The following is an 18,504-nucleotide window of genomic DNA, read 5'->3' on the forward strand; positions in this document are numbered from 1 at the left end:
TTTATTAATAAAATTCTTTTCAATATGCTAAATAAATAATAAAATTTAAAAAATTAAAAAATAAATTTAAATTATCAATCTTAATAACCAATCAAACAATTAAAAGTTTCAAACAATTAAAAGTTTCAAACAATCAAACAAGCTTGAATTGAGAGATTGATAACATCTAAACGAACCAAGCTCAAGCCAAGCTCGAACCAAGCTCAAGCCAAGCTCGAACCAAGCTCAAGCCAAGCTTGAATTGAGATCTTGATAACATCTAAACGAACCAAGCTCAAGCCAAACTTCAAACAAGCTCAAGCACATAAAAAATAAACCAAGCCAAGCTTGAACACTCATTTCAAAAGCTTGGTTCATTTTAAGCTCGGCTCGGCTCGGCTCGGTTATCTTATCAAACAAGCTTGAACACCCCAAAGCTCGGCTTGGCTCGGCTTGTTTACATCCCTAGATTTAACCAGCTGATGTTGTCTTCGCTGCCCTCGATAGACGGAGAGGAATCAAGCAGATACTGATGTTTCCAGCCCAACATTTCCTGAGTGACGAACAGCTTCAGATTTCTCATTTTCTTCCAACAGCTCTGGGAATGCTTCCTTGATGTTATGGATACTTTCCAGGGCATGGTCTGCACCTTTGACTCTATGTGAAGTGCCCACCTAAATCAAGTCGACACATCAATATTCGATCAAATCGGTGTCAGAGAACTCTTGCGGGAAGGAAAAAAAAAACTACCAGCACGGTGTGCAAGCCAACGCATTTGGCGGACTGAATGTTGCGAACACTGTCGTCGAAGAAAATCTAGAGGAGAGTTTGTTCAGTTAGAGAGAATTTAAGAAGCGAAGTCCGCAGGAATCAATGTAAGGCAAGGACAAAGCATCTCACGGTGGTTTGAGGATCGATGCCGGCAATTCTGAGAGCATGCTCCATGGCTTCCGCGGATGGCTTGCAAAGAATTGGCGTTTTTGGCAACTCAGCTCCGGAATTTGGGTGAGAGAAGTGACCAACGATGTCAAATATGTTATCAGCAACCCTTTCTTGATCGAAATCTGAAGGCAGTAGATTGAGTGTCTCAAAGCATATGATTCCCTGGAAACAGTCCTCCAGACCAAGCCTTTGGAGCGCTTTTGCAGCATGAATCTTATCAGCATTCGTGAATATCTGTTTTTGAATCATTTTTTTTTTTACGAAAAGGATAAAATTCAGATGGGTGTAGTAAAATAATTTCTGTAAATATAAATAAAACAGAGAGAAATGAGGTTCTAAATTGATACTTACTACTTTGCGGATTGGAAGGCTCTGCAACAGGTGTCTGAGAACAGTGTCAGGCTTTAACTTCTCGTAAGGCAGTCGGCCATGTACAAAGCTTTTAAATAGAAAGATAAAATTTGGTTAAAAGTTTACTGTTGCATAATATAAACGAGACTGACTTATTATAAGGAACCTGTGATAATCATCGTAGTTGAAATTGTAGCCAATAGCCTGAAACGTAGATACATATCAAAAATCCCAAGGGAACAGAGTGTGCATCCAACCAAATAAAATTGAATAAAAATGACACGTTAATTACCCTCAACCCTGCCATTGTTGTGCCATAGTTCTTGTAGAGCAGATTGCACAAGTCTGGAACCTTGCTTCGTTCAATTCCGAGTCTTTCGACCATGAAATCTGAATCAAGAACAGACAAATGAGCAGTAGAATAAAACAGAGCACGAACTAGTGGAAACTTACCTCCGATGTTTTTGAGGCACTCGGTTGAGATGCCAGAGCTCAAAGGGTAGAGTGTGTCGTCCAAATCTAGTTCAAGAGCTTATAATTATTACCATTCTGTTCAGCAGTGCATTTTAATCCAACAAAATCAGAAGCGTACCAAAAAGAAGACAGTCATATTTCATCTTGATCAATTGTGATCTTGGCATTTTAAGAATTAATTTCGACAATTCCGATGCCGGAGAAAATGCAGCAAAGATGAATGAAGAGTGCAAATATTTGAGATGGGAGGGAGAGGGGAAGGAGCTAGGTAGGGTTCCTTCCAGTTAAATAGGCAAATTATCTCAGAAAATAAATCGAGTTTAATCATATTGAGAAGAGTAATGACCCAAAAGTCGCATGGTTTCTTGTAATTGCCCAGCTGTCGTTATGGAATTGGATGTTTTTTTTTTAAAAAAAAAATCTTTGATCAGGATCAGGTCTATAGATTCATGCACTTGGATTTGGACAAAATCTAGTTTGGCTTCGAATAAGAGACGAAGACCGTCCACGGGATTGGATGGTGGAGATCGGACGGCGTGGCATGTCCGCCTCTCCAACGAGAGGCTCGTAAAATTTAAAAGTTAAATAAAAAATTTTGAATTTAAGATTTGTAATTTAAAAATAATAAAAAAAATTATTTAAAGCCGTAATGGCGATATTTTAATAGATTTTTATATTGATGTGACATATTAAAAATAAAAATCCATTCAGAACACTAATTATTGAAGATAGAACACTAAGATGCATCCCGATGGGAAAGACCGGTGGCAGTCCATCCACTGGCCCGTGGCCATTACTACAGAATTTCTCGGCCCCGAAAATCAGAAATTGTGAATAAACTCTTGGCCTACAGAATATTATAAAAACAAATGGAGCAAATCGTTTGGAGAAGGAAAAATTAAATAAACTTTTTGGGAGTTATATATATTTTCAATAAATTTTATTCCTCTTAATTATTCTTTTAAGTAGTTTTTGATAATAGCATTTTATCACTCAGCATTTTAAGAACACATATTGCTAATGATAACATAAATAATTTTAAGTGGAGAAACTGGTGACATATCACTATCTAATTCAACGTTATATAATTGCTCAAACTGAAAATGGAAATGAGAAGGATAAGTTCATGCTACATTTATGCCAATTATCGAATAATAATAAGTCAATCATATTAGTTTTTGAAATCAGTTTCTGTCTTAAAACAGGGTTGGAAATTCCTCTCTTGTTTACAATCTCTCCACGTAGTAATTTGTTTTGAATCTTTCTGTGTTTCTCTTAACTCATTTGTATCTTCTTTTCCTGTGGATTTTCTCCGCGTCCGAAAGCCATTCGTTGCCCTGCCTGATGCCAGCTCGGTTGACCGTTCAAATTGGGGAAAAAGGATGTACAATTATCTCCTAGTTTGCGCCGTTGAATTAGTCTCGGAAAAGTGGAATTGGCTTGAGCGAACAGATAAACTTTCTCGGAACTAAGAAGTTGCTTAATTCAGGTTTCCTATTGGGATTTGGCCACGCAGAGGAAGGAATACGATCCACATTGCAATTTGTTGCTTGTACAACACCGCTTGCGATCCCATTTATAAAACACGGTGGACGGATACATCATGCATCTCCAATTTCACTTTCTCTTCCACCAAATTGTTCGCATATTAGAGTGGCGTTTCCAAATGTCACCGTTTACCAACCCTTGTTCAATCATAAGTGCTAACCTCAGCTCATTGGGTTGATTGAAGTAGATAGGCTTTAGTATGAGTTGGGCGAATCATACAAAACTAGATAAGCCAGACGAGTAGCTAAGTTTAGCAAGGAGCCAAGGAACCAAGGGGAGGGGTGCAAGCAAAGAAGATTAATCGAACTAGAGACTGTTTTGTATAGACAAAAACTTGAGGAGGCCAAACATATGTAATCATCTTTTTTTTTATCATCTCTTTATTTTCACCAATCAAGCTGAAGTACACAAGTGATTGAATAATTTTTTTAAAAAAAATTATCCAGTTATTTATTCCTTTTGTTTTCATCTCATTGGAGCAATTTGAGGGTTATTAACAATTATTTGGAAGTCAAATAATTGAAGACAGATGGCAACTTAAAATTTGAGTGATTAGGTTAGGCTGAATAGATCCAATGTTACAATCATTGAACTTGAAAGCTTCATTATTGATGGGGATCAGGATGGTGCTTAAAACAGGACAGAAAAGTATAAGGATACGGAAAGAAACAAAAAAAAAAAAGTGTTGAGGAGGATTAGATTTTGAGGACAGCTTATGCTGATTCATTTCAAGAAGCACAAGTTAAAACTCTCTTTCCTTTGTTATACTTCTAAATTTAAAGTTCTTTAAAGCTCTCTTTTTACGTGTCATTCAATCCCAATGCACTTTTCACCAGAAAAAAAGGCAAAAACTTCTAAATCCCACTGTCTCGATGCCATTCAATCTAGTCACACTTTTTGAAAGAAAAAGAAGCAGAGCAGACTCCTTTGTCACACTTCATTCTGCCATTCAATCCAACGAGTAAAATTTAGGCTACTCGATAAATAAAGTATAAAATGAAGGAAAACTTGTTCCTTTTATTTTAATAAGTATATGTCAATTCAAAGTACTCCAACTCTTGTCATTTAACCTAGACGACCAATAATATCTGGTAACAAGCTAATGCTCTTTTAGGCACGTACTTTTCGTTCTTTTTTTCCCCGATAATATCTAGGAACTATAAAACATCAATAAGGCAAGACATAATTGGAAGAAAAAAAAAATCAAAGACTTTGCATAGCAGTCACAAGTAACATATGATGTTACCGCTCTCTGGAATAATGCAAAGAGTGTAACACCTTTCACATTCACATAAATACCCGCAACAATTAGGATAAGCCTAAATATAAATCAACCACTCTGTAGTATTATAGTATACAGTACAGCCACTCTGGAATATGCTTAGTAAGACCTCCACATTCACATAAACATTGTAGAAAATAGCACTTGATACAAGCTAATTTAGTAAGAATTGTTAACAAACAAGAATTGAAACTTTTAAGGTGTTTCTAAACTCTTTTTCTCTGACAACCTCAAGCAGAAATAATAGCGATCATATGAATTTGTTGTTATGAATTGCAGTTGGTGTGGGAGCACAATTTGTTTTATAAAAAAATAAAGGTATCATTTATGATTGAGGAACTTATTTTGTTGTTAGAAAATTCACAAAGTGGTTCCTTTCTGCCCATTGTGTTTTTCTACCTGATCATCGGATATGCGTTCGCCCCATGGACCAAACTCCAGTATGACGCACAGGAGCCTGAAGAAGAAACATGACTAGTGTAAAAATGAAAAAAAAAAACATGATAAGGATTATTAAAAAAAAGAATTCGACCAGCACACGAGAAATTTTTTTAGATTGTACAATTAATAATTGTTTGGTTGGTTGTAATGCCAAACTGCTTACTGGTGTCTTGATTGAAGGGAAAACGTTCCAAAATCTGAGTGTTTCATCGCCTGCTCCAGTCACTATCGTCTGCAGGAAAGGTCCAAGATAATTAAATTTTCGAATCAATCTAGCTAGCAAATATTATCGAGTCCAAACAGTTATAAACTAATGACAATCTTCACAAACATTCATATGCCACCAGGCAACTTGGAACTATCAGTAGTTCTCTTTTATCATTTTCCATTATAGAGATTATCAGCAAAATTTTAGGGGAACGAAAGAGAAATAAATACTGTCAATTATTAGTACCTGCCCATCTGGTGACATGGCAAGATAAAGAACACGAAGCGTGTGGCCTGTTAGCGTAGCTACCTGTTTTGTGATGTTTCAGGCAAGTGAGCAATGCAATGAATGAAGTTACACTGTAAATCTATTGAAGAAAACAAAAAATAACCTTAAACAAACGTAGAAAAAAAATGTGTATGCTTCTCTAAACCAAACCAAACCATAGAAAAAAAAGAAACTTTGGTTATTTCATCATATTTTTTATTCAAGATTTTGTACCCTTTAGCTCGAATTTATTTCAAATTTGCACCTTTGCACCATGTTGTTTCTTTTCCAAATTTGGAGCCTTTTAGGAATGACTTTTTGCCAAAATGTCTAATGGTTTCAAGGGCTTTAAATTTGAAAAAAAAAAAAAAAAAGAATATGAATTAAGGGGACCACCAAAAGTGCAACAATGTAATTTGAAACAAATCCGAGGTATGGTTATCAATGACTTTTTGCCCTAAAGGGCTCACAAAAAACTTGAAAATGTAAATTGACTCAAAAGGTCATTAAGAGCGCAATGATGTTAATTTGACCATCAAACACTTTCGCCTCAATGAGTATGTTATATACTATCAATATCGATGAGTTAATTGCAACTAGTTAGGATCAACTATGTAGATTTTATTCTTACATCAGACTCTATCCAATAATAAACTTTGCTGAGGCAATTATTTAACCAACAACGCGAGTTTACCATTAAATTAATAGGAAGTTCAAAAAATCTTTAAATTTATTGGTAAGTTGTTCTCCAAATAAACCTTAACACATCAAAAAAAGATAAGAAGATTTCAATTTACACACAAAAACAAGGGAAAAAATTAACTTTTTTCTAGGTAGTTTAACTTTCAATCATGTCGATAACTTTTACATTATCAAGGTTCTCATTTTTCTGATTTTTGACTAACTTTGTAGTAATTCGCATTATTTGATGTGTTGACCTAGGTAAAATGATCTATCTATAGCTATAATTTCTAGACTGTGGAAGTCAGCTATAATTGTTGTCACCAAAGTAGCGTACCTTGTTCAAAGATGGATACTTCCACACCATGATTTGATTCTGGGAGTAACCATGCGTACTCACTAGTTCATTTACATTCTTACTCCATGCTAGATTACAGACCTGCGGAAAACAAAATATATAAACTAGAATTCCAATATTTTCGCCAGCAAAATGTCAACTTGTGACATTACCTGACTACCGGTGTCCACACAGTTAAGCATGTTCCCATTACTAGTGTTCCAGAAGCGGATGCACCTATCTGCCGTTCCACCTCCTGATGCAACGAGGTTATGCTGGTGGGGTGACCAAGTAATGGCTTTAACTGCAGCTGTATGCTCTGTTAGTTTAAAGATTGGGCTTTGAGACCGCTGGTTCCAAATTAAGAGCTGTTTTCAGAGAACCATAGCCCAGGATTTATCATCATTTGGATTAAAAACAATTCGACATGTTTACCCAAATCTCTATAATCAAACACATGTTACCTGATTGTCATTTCCACCAGATGCAAGTTCACGATCGTCATGGGACCATTTTAGTCCACAAACCTGACACATACATGGTGATTCTCTTAGAACAGTTGAAAAATATATAAAACAAATCCAGGCATGAAGATTAATTTAACCAACAAATGCTGCGAGCTTAAATCTCAAATTTCAGCTAGAAAGTTCTTAATCTTTCTGTAATGAACGTTCAGTAGTACAATCGTCAATGATTATTTAGAATGTATAATTCACATGGTTTGAAGGCAAAAGCATTGATGTATTTCTGCATCTATAAAATAAAATTTGTGTAGAGAACAAAAACAAAAGAAAAAACTTTATTTCTTCCATTTTATTATTTTTGGGTTTAGAGAATGGTGCCAAACAACTCTGCCCAACATGATGATGACCAGTAGTGACCAGTCCAGGCGGCCTGATGATGACTAGGCTCAACTCAACTCTGGATTCAATTAGTTGCATTGAGTCTAGTTCAGCCTAGGTGTTGGACATGACCCAACCCCGTGCCCGTGCCCAATGTATTTTTCCTAATTTCTCAATTATTTTTACCTAAAATTCCCAAAATGCATCAATATCCAAATCCTCATCCATCTCAAATATCCAAATCCAATTTCAGGTCCTCAATTTGTATTTCCTATTTCATCATCTCTATATCTTTTCAACTGATTTTCTCTCTCATATTTTTCTTCTCAATTCCTCATCTCTTCCTTTTTCTATATATTCCATTATTCAGCTGGAGCAAAGTCAATGTCATCGACGAGGAAATGGCTCATCTCGACTGAGATTTAAGGACAAAAAAAGGATCATTGTGGGTGGAAAGGCTACATTATGACTGTGTTATAATCCTCAAAACCAGAATCACTTCTTTAAATACCGGTCTTGGAGTTGAACTGGCAATGCCCCATCCATAGTATTGACATAATAGAGGCAATATATCCTCTTTCTCGCAGTATGTACTTTTACCTAGTATTGACTGTCCAATAGGGCGTTGAAGGCTTTCATGGCAACAACAATAATTTTGCAACATTAGTTTGGACATGAAGTATTATTATGTGTTTGTATTCATATGTATTTTTCAGAATTATGTAACTTTCAAATCATGTAAATCATTAAAATAAAATTATTTAGTTTTAAATTTTTTTCTCCAATTACGAGAGCCCACCTACACTCGATCTTGGTTAGGCTATGTTGGTTGCACCGTTAGGTTTAGAATGTTATTGAATACTTACCTCAGATCTATGACCAACATGCTGGCTAGCAAAATCACTTGGAATTCGAAGGTCATGATTAAGTATATTCTTGTCCCTACTCCCTGAAGATAATATGCATGAACTCCAAGCCAATACTCCAGTCCTTGTAGAGTGTCCGCCCATGTTTCGAATCATTTTGCAGCGTGTGCCATCCCAAATCTGTCAAATTCATTGTTAAAGGGGGGAAAAAAAGAATTAGGCCAACCTTGGAAGCATTATATTTGATGATTTTACAATTAGGTTAAAAAATCTTACTTTCAATGCCTTTTTGTCACAGAGATCTAGTTAAATTCATTTTAAAATGTTTAAAACTATTTATATTGTTAATAATCCATTATATATGCATAGAACATATACATAACAAATATACAACATAAGCAATCAATTTTAAACATTCATATCAATCAGCCTACGCAATTCATTTATACATCACATGCCCAAGCCAACCTATATAACATAATGCAAACAGTAAGGCACAAGTGTAAAAAATAGTAAAAAAAAATTAAAAGTTAACAGCAAAAAGGGATGGTTTGCACACACTCACACACACGAAAAAAAGAGTTCCACAAGAACAAAAGACAGAGAAATGTCAAATATTGTCATAAGAATTTCATTATTTGTCATCAAACTGCCCATTTCTTTTATTAGAAAATTCTTTCTACCTCATTAATCCATAATTCTTAAGAGACCAAAACAATTCTAGAGGGCCCATTATTGAGGTTCCTGTGATCATTAAACTGCTGACACTCTTTTTCTTTGAAATCATTTTCTATTTCATTAGTATATAGTTCCTGTGGGAAACAACTGTAGAGTTCTTGGTTGAGGCTTGAGAGCACTTAGACACTTCTTCAAAATTTTCAGTAGCATTCGGAAAATAATTATCCTAATTGTATGATTCTCATTATGTGGTAACATAGTTAAAGCAATAGATTAACTGAGTAAAAGGGCTAGCATATTATATACACATAACACCTTTATTTGCATTCTTCATATTTGGACTTTCATATATACAACTGTGTTCACTGTCTTGATATGTCTACTTGCTCCAAGTCAAGTAAACGTTAGAGTTTTAATCTTGTTCGGTAGGAAAATTCAATCTGCATGACATAGGAGTGAGTTGGATTGTGGAATTGTAGATGGCACATATTAATACAATTTGGGCTTGGGTTAGGGTTGAACTGAGCTCTACCCTTGTTGTGCATTATAATCTAGATGTTCATTGTCTTGTATGACATATGCCAACTCAAGATCTTTGCTTGCACATAGAGTCACATGTCCTATAGTACTCAGTAATGAGAGTGTGAGTTTCTTGGCAGCAACTTGCATGACAAGGTTTGCAAGAGCTTGAACTAGCCTATTTGGCAACAATATCATATACATTAGCTTAATGTTGCTGTTGAAATTTGATGGTCTTACAAGTAATTTATTGAGCACAAACTTATGAGGACGCAAAACAAGGGTGTGAGTGGATAGCCTCAAAATCGTGCTTGATCTTGTTTCAATCATATTGCACCTCAATTTAATTCTTATTTGAATTGTCACACCAAATTTGCAAATGGATTTAACGAATCATGCATAGATCATTAACTGTACATAAATTGACGCAATCCAACTTAAAATCTATGAACATCAATTTACATCCTGAATTATGAAACACAGGTGCACAACATAGCTCAATGAGACACCTTGACTGATGTGATCGTCTTTGAGCTAATTGCCTCAAATTGTGAAGGAGGACTAATAAAATCAGACGCTGGGTTAAGCTTAGTCAAACTCTAATTTTGACATAGATTGAGAACTTGAACTAACCCATTGCCAACAATATTGTATACATTAAGCTAATGTTGATGTTGAAATTTGACAACCTTGCAAGTGATTTGTACATGGAGGTGAAATAAGGGTGCGAGTGGATGACTTCAAAAATCGTGGTTGAGCTTTTTTTTTCATTCATATTGCACCTTAATTTGATTCTTAATTGAATTGTCACATCAAATTTGCATATGCATTTGGTGATTATCGCATAGATTATAACTGAATACAAATTGATGCAACCAAACTTAAAAATCTATGCACATCAATTTAAATCCTATTTGTGGAACACAAGTTTTCAACATATCACAACAAGACGACCTTGACTGGTGTGATCATCTTTGACTAATTACCATGAATTTGTGTAGACTGATAAAATGCTAAGCAAGGGTGTGAATGGGTGACTGCAAAAATTATTGTATATAAATTGATGAAATCAAATTAAAAATCTATGTATATCAATTTACATCCTCAGTTGTGGAACACAGACATACAACATATCAAACAAGACTGATTTTGACCAATGTGATCGTGTTCAACCTAATTGCCTTGAATTTACAAAGTAAGGCTAATAAAATGAGAAGTTAGGTTAAACTTAATCAAGCTCTAAATTTGACTCGTCTACATGGTTGAACCATAATTTTCAGTTGATCAACATCCAACCTCAATCCAATCAAGTGGCCATGATAACATGACAAATGACCATAATAACAAAAGACAAGTAAACATAACATAACATAAGTAAACATTAAAAAATGACCCTCTTGTTTTTGTGTTTCTATAGAGAATCAAATTCTTTCTTTCTATGGGGTATATAACTATTAATTAAACTAAAAAAAAAACTTAGATATATGAATATTTATATGCATTGACTTCATTTTTGTATTCTTTTTTTGAAAGCAGTAACTGTGCATTGTATATTTGCTCGCATGCAAATGCACATGCAATCATATGCATTATAATTCTCAACTAGTTCACCTGAACCAAATTACTTTTGACTTTATATCTCTAGTAATATAATATATGTGAAGAAGACAACTTCGGCTACTTTATGAATAGTCTCATAACAAGAGTGGTAACACCTATTTGTTTCAAGTCTACTAACTTATATGCTACTTGTAGCTTCAAACTTATATGAATACAATTTTCAGTCATATTTTTCCGGTAACAATATTAACTTTCTGAGCCAGCATATTTAGGGATTGAGAAGGTCAGAAATAGTCATTTACATACCTGAACATCTCCAAGACTTGTTCCAATTGCTAAGTAAGAACCTTCTTTGCTCCACTGGATTGAGCAGACACCATCTCTATTGCCCAAATCGCACAATTTTGTCACCTGTTATCACAGGACCAAGTTAATCTATTAACACAAGAAACACATGACTAATCTTGGCAAATTCCACAATATATTACAGAATGCACATTTGATTAATCATTGGAGAACATATATTTTTCAGAGTGTTGTTGCTAAACTAATGCTTAAGACCTTGCTTGTGGTTGCTGACCAAAGATACACACAAGTCCCAAGTCCAACAGACAAAACATTCTGGGAGGACCAATCGACCAGATTCAGGTAAAAATCATCCTGAAGCGAGGGCGCGTCCAAGACCTGCAGAACATTTAATTGGAAGAGTGAGCTAACGTTCCCTACCTACTTGCTTAATCTCTTCAGCCAAAAAACACCTTCTACCTTGTGCGGCGTTTTTGGAATCTTCCTTGGAATTTTGGGTGGCGTGGAGACCTCCACGGCGTTATCGTGCCCGATCCCCATGGAAGAGACAGCGAAGGGAGAGCTTGGAGCGGGGTGATCCGTCTTGAATCGAAATAGATTCTTGTTGGGGCTTATCGGAGAACCCTGGGCGCCTCCAGGGGTGCCTCCAGGAGAAGGATCGTGCCCAAAGAGCTCTGCTCGAAGCAGGCGGGAGTAGGCGTCATTCCCACCCTCCTTGGACGGCGAGGGTTTCTCTGTCAGCGCGAAGTTCTGTAGCCGGGAGGATGAGCGACAGGGGATGAATCGGTCTCCATAGGTAGTCTTCTTGGGGGAGGGCGTCTTCGGGATGGCCGGAAAGAAGGAGACGGAGGGGACAGGATCGAGGCGGAGCGAAGACTCCATGCCGGCGGGGAGGTTTAATCGACTCTTCCTCGACTCCATCGTTGCAGATCGACCACAACCTGCTCCTCTTCCTCTCTTTGATTTGAGCTACGATGAAGAAGAGATTGAGATGGAGATCAAGAGGAAGAGGGAGAGAAGGAGCGCAAGAGAGCTATTAGCAACGGTAACAGGGAGCGGAGGATCTCTTTTTAATGGCAGGTGAAGGGGCGAAGTAGCCGTTGGACGCCGAGGGGATTTGATGTTTTTAATCAGACAAGATTTGCATCTATGTCAGCATCACTCCAAGTTGGACCCATCGTCGATTTTGTCGTACAACCAAAAAAAACCCTGCTTTGGCTCGACAGGGGATCCCACACAGACACGTGGCGATCGGTCTCCTTTCCCCCAGCCAAAAGGAGAAGGTGACGTTTATTTAGGAAAGCCAGTAATGGCCTTCTTGGACCCACCTTATTCCTCCATTCACCGGGACGGTATAGCTGGGGGTGTCGAAGTATAAGATAGGGTTCGAATATCTACAAATCGCATCTTTATATTTCATTATTTCCTAAATCTTGAAGGGGGGCGTTCCCCATTCAACTTCAAGTCTTCAACCTTATAAAATTAATACAAATAATTTTTTTTATTAATATCAGTATTAGTATTTAATTATAACAACATAATAATTTTAACCTTTTTTATGTAATTATTTGAAATATTTTTTAATCCCTAATATACAAATAGAGTAAAAGATGATCGCTCATTTCAAACACAATCTAATATCATCAATTCCATGATAAATATAGACGAATAAATTATAGAGTATATTTTACTCTATCGAAACATCATACATCTAATAAAATATTTTATATCTTATTTGCACCCTTTAATATACTAAGTTTTGATAGAACAAAATTTTTTCTCATATTTCTTGAACTAAACTATTATTTGTATAGATATAAAATTATATTTAATCATAAAACATAAATAATATTAAGAGTTCTCTGTTTTTCCTTTGAGATAGATGTCGGCGGTCAACTTCGAAAACCCTTTTGTTTCACCACTCCCACAATTTCTAGCACAGCCGCAAGTCTGGCTAGGTCTCTGGGATTGCTTTTTTACTTGGTATGATTAAATCTTGGTATGGATATGAACAGGGGCGGATCTAGGATTTTAAGTTTAGGGAGGCCATATATCAAGTGACGAAATTAAAATAATTATTAAATATATTCTATAATAATAATCCTTCCTAACTTTCATGAATAATATATATTTAATTGAAATATGGAAAAAAAAATAGTCCTCTAAGGATTCGAACTTGAGAGGTGCGTTTGAAAAATAAATTATACATACCATTAGACCAATAATGCATATTACTTTTTAAGGGTCTAAATAATATATATACTAAACTATTTTTAAAAAATTAATATAAAAATAATATTATTTAAAAATTTTGGAGGGGCCGTGGCCCCCTCGGGCCATTAGGTAAATCCGCCCCTGGATATGAAAAGATATGGCATAGAAGAATGGCGGCGGCTATATAAGGATTTAACAGGCCATCAGAAATGAATACAGGAGGCTACTTAAAGAGAAATGCATCAAATACTTTGACTAATTTCAAGTTAGATAATCTCACGAATAGTTGCATCTACCCTTAATGAAGCTAGGCAACAGAGTTTAGGAAGGCCAACAACTACTATGTCTGTCAACTTTAAACACTAGAAATTGCTAAGATAAAAACATAAAATTCTGCCTCGATGAAGAAGACTCCTAGTAGTGCAGGCTGTCCGCTGCAGAAAAAGTGAGAGTTGAAATTGAATGTGTGTAAACTTCTAATTCAGGGGCCTCAATAAAGCACAAAATGAATTTCAGAGAAGAAAAGGTGTCTGACAGGTAAAATTTATTATCAACAAGATAATGACAAATGAATTCTTATCACTGACCAAGCCAACGACATGATCCTTGAGAAGGCAAGAAGAACTTGCCTGTTTCTTGCCAATGTATATGTCAAATGAGAACCACTAGGCAGATATTTGGCCAACGACTCAATTTATAAGTCTTGCAACTGATGAAAGTGAGTATGATTATCAACAAGCATGTTTAAGAAGGCCTTGCACGATCAAATTTGGGGAATGAAACAGAATTTGACAGTAATTGACTCTACAAGAAAGAATATGATTCATCATTGCGTTTCAATAAAAAACATTACCATCATCAATATTTTTCTGAGCAAACAAATGCTAAGATAATCCATAAAAGGATTCTGTTTATCAGTTGTCGAGAAAATGTTTCTTCTTCCACGAAGATATCAGTAGAACTATTCTAAGGAATTAAGATATGTTTAGGTACATGCAAATCAGAAATTTCTGCAACATTTTTGCATATCGACTATTTACAATGAAACTTATGTTAAAATTACCAAATTTTGCATACCACCATCAAGTTTAACGACTCCTGAAAATTGAGCTTCTGTGATGCCTGTCTGCAGATGCAGCATTAGTTTCCAACCTTCGCCTTGAGGAAGTAGAATTTGATCGCGAAAGCCTAAAGAATGAGAAGAAGTTGGTAACTGCCCGTAAGATCCCCCAACTCTCTCTTGACCTATTGCTCCTTGTAGTCCATGAGATCCTTCTTGGTGCTCCATCGTTGTTGAATCCACCATCCATCTCAGTGTACACAACAGGAAATTCTCGTTCCCCAGGTCTTGTCCCCCCTGCAAATCTCCCCACTGCAAAGCCTCCACCAGGAAGCCTCCATATTCTTAGTCCAACAGTCTCCATATCGTTGCGGGCGGCGGCATCGCCAACAGACTCTGTTGCCTCCCTTGCCGACGCATCCCTTGGCATCTCAAGGCGGCAAACAGGGCACGAATTCCGAAGAGAAAGCCAACGCAAAATGCAATCCTGATGATAAATGTGCTGGCAGGGCATCTCCCGGGTCTCAGACCCAAGATCGAACGGCTCCATGCAGATGGTACAATGGCAGTCTTTCTCAATGTGGTCATCGACTATCTCTATGGAAGGCATCGATTCTATTGCGGCCTTTGACGCGGGTGGATGCTCGCATCCCCTCTCATCACCGATACCGTTGATCTCGATCTGCGCAAGCTGTTCCAGGAGGCGGTCAAAGCCCGACCCCATTAGGAAATCCGAAATGCTTTCCGGCAAGGGGCGGAGACCCGACCCGGTGCCGTCATCGCAGTAAAGCTCGAAGCTGTTAGTGATAGCGGCGGCATTTGCAACGTGACGCCCGTTGGACGGGCTGCGGAGGACGATAACGGGATTGAAAGGGGACCGCTGACCAGCCGAACCGCGGCGGTTCCTACGGAATCTGACCTCGGAGGTCCGTAGGGGGCGGGAAGCCATCGCAGAACCGCCGGTGCTGAGGTCGACGTATGCAGTGGCGAATGAGATCCGGCGGCGGAGGGATACAGGAAGCGATGAGGAGAGGGGAGCGCCCACTTCCTCGAGAAACCCGCCGTCGCAGTCGGGGCAAACGACGGCACCCTCTTGCCGCACCCGAACGAAGCAGCTACACTGGTAGCACCAATACGATGACGTTGAAGAAGACGTCGAATCGGGAAGAACAACGACAAAGATCCAATCTTTATCTCCAAATCGAACGGAAAAAAAGAATAGCACCCCCAAAGTCTTCGATCTTTCAGACGATTCTCAAAAGAAGTGAATCTAAAACGACAGTTTCCAGCTGAACAAATTTCACGAGAAGAGAAATATACCAAATTTGTAGCTCAATAAGTGATCGGACATTTCCGAGGAGCTGGGAGCTCAAAAATAACCCGAGGCGTGAGGAATGGATTTGAGGTGGGCGATAGAGCGGAACTTCGCCGTAACTTCTTATTGTGCGATTAACACAGCAAATCGAGCCCAATCTTAAATAAAATGTACCGAGCTCGAGCTCCTTGTCACTGTCCGACTAGGAAGAAACAAACTAACACCGTCAAGATGAGAAACGTGGTCCTGATGCTGCCAAGGTTCCCATAGCAGCAAAGCGTACCCTTCACGGTATCCAATCCCAAGAGAGGTAGAAACCGGCCATCGATTTTAATTTAGAAATGTATTCGTCGGATGACTAAATGCATAAAATATATTTAATAATCTGTTAACCCATTTTGAATCTAAGTACCCATTTCAGAAAATGCAAACATAATTGCAAACAAAATGTAGAATTAAAATGAGTTTTTGGAACGCGGTTCGATTAATTACTAGCAAGTATTATCTCAAAAACTTTCACAACTTTTTTCCAGTATTCGAGGAAAAAAAAGAAAGATGAAGTTGATTCCAATCCAAGACTGTCTGATGGATTCACCAAAAAAAAAAATAAAGAAAAAAAAGAAGCCGTTTCTATCTTTTCTAGCTTTCTGATACGACTTCCTTTGTCTTCCTTTACACATGAGCCTGTCGCCGATGCAGGCAGATTCTCCCTCTTCTTCCATACTCTGCATCCACTACTTTCCTCGCTTAATTGAAGAATACATCGTCACTGCATTAATTGACGTCCCATAATGATTCTGTGCCGCTTGGGATGGACCACTAGCAGTTTAAGACCAATGCCACGGGCTGAGACAGCGTATCCTTTTCCATTCAAGACTGTTAATCATCAATTAGATGTGATTTTTTTGCTTTTTTTTTTCTTTCTTTTTCCTGAAGTGTGAGTTTGTCCCATCATCCATTTGTCGTCACTGAAAGAAAAGCAGATTGAAATGTGTAAAGCATGGGCTAACGCATGCGTGATAAACTTTTTTGATATCAAGAATTGGTGTTTCTTTTGTCCTCTTCAGCTTCTGCCACTTGGTGGACCTTTTGAACGTGGCTTAAAAGGTCAAGGCCGTTAGGTGTCCGAACACTACAGGATATATCTTATTAAGAAATGTAACCATGCTTCTGAGCATGAGCTATGGAAGTTGTCATTGTTTTAAGAGAAATGAATAGAGAATTCATTAAGGTTTTGCGGTGGATAATAGTGAGTCTCGCTAACGATCATTGTGTGGATATTAATAGAAACAGCTGGATCCACACAATGATTGGCTCACTACTAAATCAATAGCTTTCCCCAGTGGATTTTTGAAAGATATTCCCAAGGGTTGGAATGATGTTTTATGAAAATATGTTGTTTTAAACCTTACCTCTGTTTAAGTTTGTCCAACCAAATAAGATCATAACTAGTCCGAGGAGGCAATTTTTTTTAATCGGGTATTTAGTTCTTCTAATTCGTTAATTTTGAAAGGGACTGATTTAGTTTTATGAAAATTTTTATTGATTATTTGGATAAATTCAAAAGGTACAAAGTGACTTGATAATCACAGTCAAACTTTCCAAAATTAATTATGTTGGACAGATGCCCTAACTGAAAATTGATCTCAAATGTTTATGTTCTCGACTCAGGTTTTAGTTAACCTCGACTCTTTGGTCTGGTTTTGAACGCTCTTGGCTAAAGCTAAAACGGCTCAAATAGCTGAAAAATCAAAATGATAAATTATTATTTATTGAAAACATGGATAATGTAGCCATTGTACATGAAGAAGGCGGGAAACATGACTATTTAATCTGAAATAAATGGAGAGTGATGCTCATCCATATGAGAGAACATGGTAACGATTGCAAGAAATCAGGGATACGTGAAGAACATAAAAGATAGATATGGCCCTATAAGAGGTAACCTATCCCCATAGGCCACAAGAAAAGGTACCCTCACACATCGCATCAAATCCTAATGTCATTACGCATTTCTTCTACTTCTTCCCCTTCTTTGAAGACTTAAACATCTGAATGGCTACGTCGAGGGGCTCTCTGGTTGTCATTCTAATATGCTTCCTTTGGTGTTCCCTCTTAGGCTTCATTGGAAGACTATGTAGAACCATAAAATCAAGTGATCAACGACTCAGTCAACCTTGACATAGAATCACCGATGAGTTGATCATCGACGTTCTCAGACAGGATCAATGACAAACCACCAAGCATCGAGGTATTTTCGCACCTACTGGGAATTAATCCCAAGACCTATTACAGTAAACACTAATGTAAATACCAATTGCACTAACTCGTGGAAGTATTGAGGAGACATTCTATTATTCTATATTCTATTCGAGCAAAAGGTGATATCGTTCACTCAAACGACTCTATATCGTCCACCAAAATGACTCTATATCACCGACCCCAAGATAAATATAGGCAGGTAAATCACGGGTGGGTAATTTACCCTAGTACAGTAGCCCTTTGTATGAGGGAGGTTAGAGATCCAATGAAATATTTTATGTCTACTGAGAATTAATCCCAAGACCTATTAAAGTAAATACTCATGTAGATATTAACTGTGTCAATTTGTAGAGACTATTGAGGAGACATTCT

At 37.2% G+C, this 18,504-nt stretch overlaps 3 protein-coding genes across 3 annotated transcripts; all 3 read right to left on the reverse strand.

The window, feature by feature from the left end:
• Positions 1-325: 325 nt before the first annotated feature.
• On the reverse strand, positions 326-1,998 carry LOC122016312 (uncharacterized protein C24B11.05-like). Its single transcript, XM_042573565.1, has 8 exons — positions 1,865-1,998; positions 1,726-1,791; positions 1,565-1,662; positions 1,439-1,476; positions 1,273-1,360; positions 880-1,155; positions 730-795; positions 326-653 (listed from the first exon to the last, which is right to left on the reverse strand). The coding sequence occupies exons 1-8, from the start codon at positions 1,911-1,913 to the stop codon at positions 498-500; spliced, it is 837 nt and encodes a 278-aa protein (XP_042429499.1). The 5' UTR covers positions 1,914-1,998; the 3' UTR covers positions 326-497.
• Positions 1,999-4,614: 2,616 nt separating this feature from the next.
• On the reverse strand, positions 4,615-12,345 carry LOC122013344 (protein FIZZY-RELATED 3-like). Its single transcript, XM_042569599.1, has 10 exons — positions 11,741-12,345; positions 11,537-11,659; positions 11,282-11,386; positions 8,219-8,398; positions 6,975-7,037; positions 6,684-6,878; positions 6,511-6,612; positions 5,472-5,534; positions 5,181-5,249; positions 4,615-5,033 (listed from the first exon to the last, which is right to left on the reverse strand). Exons 1-10 carry the CDS (start codon positions 12,200-12,202, stop codon positions 4,980-4,982), a joined length of 1,416 nt encoding a protein of 471 aa, XP_042425533.1. The 5' UTR covers positions 12,203-12,345; the 3' UTR covers positions 4,615-4,979.
• A 2,071-nt stretch (positions 12,346-14,416) lies between these two features.
• On the reverse strand, positions 14,417-18,117 carry LOC122013508 (E3 ubiquitin-protein ligase RDUF1-like). Its single transcript, XM_042569780.1, has 2 exons — positions 18,063-18,117; positions 14,417-15,809 (listed from the first exon to the last, which is right to left on the reverse strand). The coding sequence occupies exons 1-2, from the start codon at positions 18,115-18,117 to the stop codon at positions 14,584-14,586; spliced, it is 1,281 nt and encodes a 426-aa protein (XP_042425714.1). The 3' UTR covers positions 14,417-14,583.
• Positions 18,118-18,504: the final 387 nt, after the last annotated feature.

The sequence above is a fragment of the Zingiber officinale genome, chromosome 8B (assembly GCF_018446385.1).
Source record: "Zingiber officinale cultivar Zhangliang chromosome 8B, Zo_v1.1, whole genome shotgun sequence".
NCBI classification, from domain to species: domain Eukaryota; kingdom Viridiplantae; phylum Streptophyta; class Magnoliopsida; order Zingiberales; family Zingiberaceae; genus Zingiber; species Zingiber officinale.

Coding starts and splice junctions, on each gene's coding strand:
- LOC122013344 (XM_042569599.1), bottom strand. CDS start 12,202: ATGGAGTCGAGGAAGAGTCGATTAAACCTCCCCGCCGGCATGGAGTCT. Junction 8,399..11,281: donor CAAGTCTTGGAGATGTTCAG/GTATGTAAATGA, acceptor TGAATTTGACAG/ATTTGGGATGGCACACGCTG. Junction 5,250..5,471: donor CCATGTCACCAGATGGGCAG/GTACTAATAATT, acceptor CCTTTCCTGCAG/ACGATAGTGACTGGAGCAGG.
- LOC122013508 (XM_042569780.1), bottom strand. CDS start 18,117: ATGCTTGGTGGTTTGTCATTGATCCTGTCTGAGAACGTCGATGATCAA. Junction 15,810..18,062: donor CGTCGATGATCAACTCATCG/GTGATTCTATGT, acceptor ACTTCTTTTGAG/AATCGTCTGAAAGATCGAAG.
- LOC122016312 (XM_042573565.1), bottom strand. CDS start 1,913: ATGCCAAGATCACAATTGATCAAGATGAAATATGACTGTCTTCTTTTT. Junction 1,361..1,438: donor AACTACGATGATTATCACAG/GTTCCTTATAAT, acceptor TCTATTTAAAAG/CTTTGTACATGGCCGACTGC. Junction 1,156..1,272: donor GCCTTCCAATCCGCAAAGTA/GTAAGTATCAAT, acceptor ATTCAAAAACAG/ATATTCACGAATGCTGATAA.